We start from the raw sequence: 7,397 nt of genomic DNA on the forward strand, positions 1-7,397 counted from the left end.
TGAGAAAGTCAATTTCAACTTCATTTTATGCTTGGACTTAGAGATGTTTTGTGTCTCTTTGCAGTCGTTTGATTGACTTGTGTGTACTCTTTGTGCTTGATTCATTTTTTTCTTCTGCTTTTTTACATTGAGACACTGCTACTTTCCTGGCTGTGGTCGGAGTTCAGGTACAAGGAATAATCATTGTTACACTCATAAATCTACTATCACCACTGCTGTTTTTGATGATTGGGTTAAATATAAAGAAAATAACACTTGGTAAACAGAAAAATGATATACCTCACAAGTCTGCGTGCTCAAACGAGAGCTGGGTTAAATTCATACTGATTTGATCCCATCTTCCTTAATCACTATTCAATAGTTTACAAATCAAGCATAATTTCCAAATATGCTGTGTAAGCCATCCTGCAGCAAACCTCTGACTTTGAGGAAGGCACACTGCAAACCTGCCTGTTCAAACAATAACATTTTTTTTAATGCCTGATGGATTGATGTTGATAAAACACAGTTGTTGTTCAGGAAGCGGCCTGCTCAGCCTTATCAGCGCTCACTTCATGACACTGTAAATCTATAAGGGGGAAAATTACACTGCAATATCACAGCTAAGTGCCCTGATTCTCGGTCTCACTCTGTATTATAAATAGACTGATTTGTCCTCTAGATTTTTCCAGGGTATTTGGCCACACTGTGGATTGTGAAGGAGTGTGTTTGTGTCTGCATGTGTGTGTGTGTAATTCAGGGGGCTTACCAGTGTGTTTCAGTTTTCCCAAAATGGCCCAGATTGATCCGTGAAGACAGGATGAGGGTATTTTGTTGACTTTGGCCCACGTTACAGAAGATAGCGTTTACAGGTCACTGGGTCGGATCTTATCAGCTTCATTAAACATGTGACACGTTTACACATTAATCTGTGTGTGGCTTTTCGGAATACACATTAAAAGTTTATGTCTGTGTGTTTACAGCTTTAATCGCTTTTCTCATGCCAGCCTTGAGCTTTCAGTGCAATGACCAAGCGGTTCATTGAAAAAACAAAGATAAAAGCGATTGATGAAGAAGTGCCTTTAAGATCTTGCAACACACACCCTGGTCTGGTCAACCTGTCTTTTAGCTGCGGATATAAATGTCAACTTTCTAAAAATTGCTCCAACATAGCAAACACTTCTCAGTAAACTGCTGCAATGGCAGCTGTGCACGCATGTGTGTATCTCAATCCATGTGAGTGAGCGCTTACAATGCTGTCGTATATCACGACACGTTATATGATCAGGAAAAACATGTTATCTCTGGCACATGGTTTCCCTCCAAGAAGCACTTGTGCTTTGACACATTAAGCCGTGCAGATGTGGCTCGTGTGGTTTTTGTGCTGCTGATGGTCACAAACTACCCCCCAGCGCTACAAATGTATTTCCGCTTCTTCTTCCTCTATTTATTTCTTTGCCTTTTTTTTACCGTGTAGAAAAAAAATCCACCTCAGACTGCGTATTACAACTTTATGGCTCAAGCTTTTGAAACAGATGTTTGTGGCTTTAATCTAACATCTTGATATATGTAGAAGGCCTGCGAACACTCTCTGCTAGATACAATAGAGCCATACGGGGCATATAATCTCAGCAGCTGCAGAGCTGTTTGTGCAGAAGTAGTTCCCCATATGGGTGACCATAGAGAGTGTGTGAGAAGTGGAACTGAAAAACCTAAAATGTATTACTGTGTGAACTTCAGGGTAATGCAGTAATATGCTGTGAGTCCCTGAAGTCTGATTAAGTCTATTTGTAGACTAGGCTGAATGGCAGGCTGGAAAGTCCCAGCAAGTGCAGTCAGTTAGTGACTGACCAAGAAGGCAGCTATGACCTAAAGAGTCTGGGTTTAGTTTACTCGTGGAATGACCAATAATGTAGCCCTACAGAGCCAGCATGTGTGTATGTGATGCATAAATGTATATTTTTTAACTTTATACATTTTCTATATTTATATCTAGATAAATGTTTAAATATGTTGAAATATATCTTTCTCTGATATGTTTGTCAACTTAGAACCTAGGAAAGGTCGTCAGTGAATGATCTTTTCCACTCTCACCTCTGTCTGTTTTTGTTGTGATGTTGTGACCAGACACGGCCCCACTTGAAACGCCAAACACCTTAATCACAAACACACACACACATATATATGCACACAGTTACACAAACACATACACCTGTTGCTGCTCCTCTTGGATGGGTTTCATCACTCGGTCAGGTTCTCTGTTGTGAAACCCCCGCTCATGAGTTTCTCTCGAGTCTTCGCTCACATCTGCCAGCTTGCACGGAAACCGGCCGGGCCACATGCCTCACGTGGTGTAACATTTGCCCTTCTTGTTTGTTGCTCAAAATAACATCAGATCACCTATAGTTTTTCCAGTCACCCATCCACACCACCTTGTCTCGGCCACTCCACCCACTGTCCCCTGGGCTCCGTTTGCTGGCAGCAAAACGACTGAAACATCTGACCCAGTGACTTATGGTTTCAAAAAAATGTCCCCTCTGGTCACATTGTGTTTACGCCATACGAAAGGCTGACATTACATTGCAGATGCCACTGATGAATAAAATGATGTAATCTCTTTAACTGCTGCTTAAACTTGCACTATGCAATCATTCTATAGGAAGCTGTTTGTCCCGCATATCTTCAGATTTTTAGCATACATCTAATTTGTGAACCATAACAAATCAGTGAGTCAGATGGGATTCGTGGACTCAATTCCCACTGTCACAGGGCCAGCAATGATGTTCTCACTGGGTAAAAGTTCAGCATGTTCTTTATAAAAGGGTAACGTTTCATGGTTGCATTCTGTATCTCCATGTGTGTGGAGAACAGGAACCTGTCTGGACATGTTGAGATCCAGTGTGAGAGGGTTTAAACAGACATACGATGAGACATACAGGGCACCGGCTCAGATTGAGATTCACTGTCAACAGACCAAGAACTGCTGAGTCGTACTGTGGGGATGAAGAAAGACCACATATATAGACTGTGATTTTATTTTCAAGCTGTACAAAAACGGGCTAAAACCAGTAAACAACAGTACAAAAACATTAAACCTGAACATTTAGAACAAATGATTTCAGCATTTGATGCAAAAGTATGCTCGGCACCCAAAGTCCCAAAACAGTGGACCTTCTGGTATGCTTTTATTTTGATTTCAGCACTGCATTAACAATCTCTTGCTCTTTATCACATGAATTTCACCACCATTTTCATTAAAGTGACAGAAACTGATCCAAGGCTTTGCTGCTCACGTCAACAGGCTCAAACCTACGAGCTGCACACACAGCTTTGAGTTGCACCAACCGGTACACAGCCCTCTCGATTTAAACATGACAGGTGAAATCTCTGGATTTAGAGCAGGCTGAAAATAGCACTCTCACCCATTGTGAAGCCAGACAGGTTAAGAGCAGGCTATGCAACAAGAGTCGTCTTCTTTTATGCGAGTCAGAGTCAGGCATTAAACAACAACACAGAAAAGTCGTGGAATAAATAGTGCTTAACATTTAAATACTTTAGTTTTAAATTGAAAACATTAAAAAATGAAAATGACATTTGTTCTATAAAATATTGACGTCAAAACAAAACAAAACGAAACACTACTGCCTGCCTAATTTATGATTTCGACCATGTCTGTGAGACACATGTGAGAGTCACGGAGCCGTGATCGAACAGTTTGAAAGGCAGACTCCCTTTACTTGTCCATGTGTCTGTTTTCGGGTCGTAACACTCAAAAGCGTCCGAGTCTTCAATGACGTCGTGGCCATTGATGTAACGTCCGCCTGTTACATACAGTTCGTTACTGAGAACGGTGGCTGAATGGTGCATCCTCCTCTCCTTTAGGTTGGCACACTTGATGAATCGGTTGGCCTTGGTGTCGTATGCAATCATCCTCCTGGTGTATCCTGTGACAGAGAAGATATTATGATATATATATTCATATGCAATAGTTTGGTATGTAGTGGTGATGAAATTGTAAAGTGATCCATCAAGAATTGTGCAAGAATCCCTTTGTTTTGTTGAAGAATACTGTAAAAATCCCATTTTCCTAATGGACCGTGTATGAAAGTTCAGTCCAGGCCCCCGGTGAAATGACACAGTTATCATTATCACATGTGCAGTTCATGTTTATTCTATCTGTCTTAGCCCTTTTACCTCCAATGATGTAGATTTTCTCATCCATGACCACAGCAGGAGCAGAAACATTCTTCACTGTTCTGTTCTCCATCTTAGACCACATGTTCCTGGCAATGTGATACACCTACACAGGGGAGAGGAGAAATAAAAAGGGTGCATGAATAAATGTGAATGGATGAAACAAATGACTGCAAAGGTAACAGGTGTAGTAATACCTGTATCATTCTGACAGGGTTGTGCATGGCATCCTCTCCTCCAAACATGTAGATCCTCTGGTTAGTAGCAGCCACCGCGGGGTGCAGTACAGCCTCAGGCATGGGTGCCATCAACTCCCACAGATTGAACATACTGTTGTACCTGATGAGAGCATTGAGAGATGTGTTTGCTCATGTGTGTCATTCTGTGTATGCAGAGTTTCTTGACTAAGGACGGACCATCTCACCTCTCCACGCTGCCTGTCAATCGCCTGTCAGGTCCAAGGCCGCCCAGGGCAAAGATGAAGTGGAGGTAGGAGACGCTCTGGTGGGCAAAACGTGGCTCTAACATAGGCTCCGCTGTCCGCCAGTGGTTGGTCTTAAGGGAAAGGGTGTAGACAGTTCTACTGACTTCGCTGTTCTTCGGATTTGTGGTCAGACCTCCGATGACATAGAGGATACTGTGTAGGACAACGTAGGAGGCTTTGTAGAGACGAACAGGCAGCTTAGCAAGCCACTGCCACATCTGGCTCCTCTCATCGAACACTATGGCCTCCCTGGAGGTTTGCTCATTATTCTTCCTCCCTCCTACCACCACCAACATGTCATGATAGCTGTAGCGCCTTGGCGCAACCCAGGGATGTTTAAAGTCTGCTGCGATGTCTCCACTGCATTTTGTGCTAACAGAGAACATGAGGCGTCTAACAGATTCTATGAGTTCAGTGCAGAGGGTGGAGGACTGGATCAGAGGATCATTGGCTATGAACTGGAAGAGGTAGGTGGGGTGGATATATCGAAGGCGAACCTTCTTGAAAAGGTCACTGATAGCACCTCGCCTGGACAAAGGATCGTGATGGATCCAAGCAACAAGTGTCTCAAAAACCTGCTCCTCCTCTGCACAAAGGGAATCATCCTCCAGGTATCCCATGAGCTCCGTCAAAGACAGCTCACACAGGTCCTCAGATATTGACACGTCGCAGAAGCTCTTCATGGCCATCTCTTTTGCTTTGTCTCTTAAACTTTTACAGCTCATGATATCAGAAAGTCGTATCATGCTCAAGCAGTTGTCTGGGCTAAGCTGCTCCTGCAGAAAACTCGAGCAGGCCTCAAAAAGGCGGCCATATTGCAACATGGATGCTGCCTGCATCAGAGGAAGCACGTCATCCATGCTGATGCTGATGAGTCCTGTGTAAACATAGTCGATAATGCTGCTCAGAATGGTGGACGTGATTCCCTTTAGGTCTATTTTGGTCTGCTGTCTCTCCACAAAGTTGTTGCAGAACATGGCTCTGAAGTAAGGGCTGCTGGACACCAGGACATTTCGGTGACAGGGGATCTCTGTATTATCTGAACACAGCAGCACATCAGTCAGGATGTTCTCCTGTCTCAGTCTGTTGAGCTGCAGGAGCAGGTTGGAGGACTGCTCTTTGTCTTTGAAATGGTAGACCTCACGTGCTGGTTGATCCATGCTGAGAAAAGAAAGCAGGCTCAGATTATCACGTGCAACTTGTTATTCAAGCCTATGAGCAATGTGATCACTTACTCACTGTGCTCGCTGTGAAGTTATGTTTATTGGCTTAATGCTGTCAGAATACCAGCTTTTTATTGTGTAGTTCGGATAACATATTGGGATTCTATTTCTTAGATGAGCTAAGTCCTTTCTGCTTTTTTCAGTGACTTGATGAACGAATATCCGAATGTATGAATCAATCAAGGAAACTATTTTCCTGCAAATGCACATGGTTAGCTTTTCCTAAAATTCTGCTCCAAATGTCTAGTTTTAAAGTTTGCAACCCTTTCAACTCATAACAGCAACATAATCTTTGTTCAGGCAATAGTTGGACCATATTTAGCCTTTTTAACCACACACAGATACTCAATGAGGCCTGCAGCATGGCCGTCTGATCATTTTGGAAACTAAGTCGAAAATTCTGATGAAACACCCATGAAATTATTTTTCTTGGTGAGGTGTCATGGGACAGATGATGATTTTGTGTTTTGTGTTTATGTGTGGCAGTGTTTATGTTTATGAGCTTCACACGTTTCATGCATTAGATATTAGTACAAATTGTGCAAACTAATGCACATGGTTAATACCAAATGTCACATACTGTCAAAACTAAGTATTAAATGCTGTACAGCTGTGGCTCAAGAGGTAGTGCAGGTCATATACTAATCTGAAGATTGGTGGTTCGATCACTGGCTGCTACAGTCTGAATGCCAAAATATCCTTGGGCAAAATACTCACCCATAGCTGCTCGTGTGAATGTTAGATAGAAAGAACTTATGCATAGAAAATAGAAGGGAATAGGAGAAATGAGGCAAGTTGTATAAAGTGCTTTGAATGCTCAGAGTAGAAAAGCACTATATAAGAACCAGTCCATTTACCATTATAAATTAACATTTATTTCAGCATATGAAATAAGTATATTTCAGTATATGTAAGGTACTGCTAAGGTTAGACATCACACAGAGCAGATTCAGTCCTCCTTGCAGCCTTACATGAATACGGCTCTTACCTGTTGTGGTTCTTTCAGGGTTTCTTGGGGGTCCCACTGAGTTCAAAGTAAATTCTCAGCATCAAATATGATGTCTGAACATTCTCCTTCCCTGTCTTCCTCTTTCTTCTAGCATTAAATCGATGTGACTGTACGCTCCTCTCTCTTTGTAGAGGTGTGTTGCGCACTGTTTGTTGTTATGGACTCTTTCCACGAGGCCCGTGTGTACATTCCTCCCCTAAAAATAGAGCTTGTCTTTGGCAGCACTGCTGCAGACACATGTGACATGCTAGAGAGCTGTCTCAGAGTCTGTCTGGATTTACCACCAAATCTGTATTGTTCCTTTATTTATTATTCTTTCTCTCTCCCTCTTCTTCTGATATTATGTTCTTCCTCTGTTTATTAAATCCACATGAGACCTCTCTTTTCTTCTTTATAGCTCGCATTCCTGCTCACTCCATCAGCTCTATCTCTGTCTGGCACATGATTGCAGCAGTAAAAACGGCACTGATACTTGATAACACTCATTTTTGCTGGCTGCTCATTCTGC

The 7,397-nt window shown here is 42.4% G+C and overlaps 1 protein-coding gene across 2 annotated transcripts; it reads right to left on the reverse strand.

The window, feature by feature from the left end:
- Nucleotides 1–3,006: 3,006 nt before the first annotated feature.
- On the reverse strand, nt 3,007–7,052 carry klhl38b (kelch-like family member 38b). 2 transcript variants are annotated; one of them, XM_086310745.1, is made up of 5 exons: nt 6,869–7,052; nt 4,598–5,818; nt 4,371–4,512; nt 4,174–4,279; nt 3,007–3,923 (listed from the first exon to the last, which is right to left on the reverse strand). In XM_086310745.1, exons 2-5 carry the CDS (start codon nt 5,815–5,817, stop codon nt 3,634–3,636), a joined length of 1,758 nt encoding a protein of 585 aa, XP_086166871.1. In that variant the 5' UTR covers nt 5,818; nt 6,869–7,052; the 3' UTR covers nt 3,007–3,633. The 2 variants fall into 2 exon arrangements, with proteins under 2 accessions (XP_086166871.1, XP_086166869.1); XM_086310743.1 differs by having other exon boundaries at nt 4,598–7,052.
- Between the last annotated feature and the right edge of the window lie 345 nt (nt 7,053–7,397).

The sequence above is a fragment of the Aulonocara sp. 'chitande type north' Nkhata Bay genome, linkage group LG11, assembly GCF_057382095.1.
Source record: "Aulonocara sp. 'chitande type north' Nkhata Bay isolate Kocher_YH1m ecotype deep benthic linkage group LG11, A_spYH_male_GT1.1, whole genome shotgun sequence".
NCBI classification, from domain to species: Eukaryota; Metazoa; Chordata; class Actinopteri; order Cichliformes; family Cichlidae; genus Aulonocara; species Aulonocara sp. 'chitande type north' Nkhata Bay.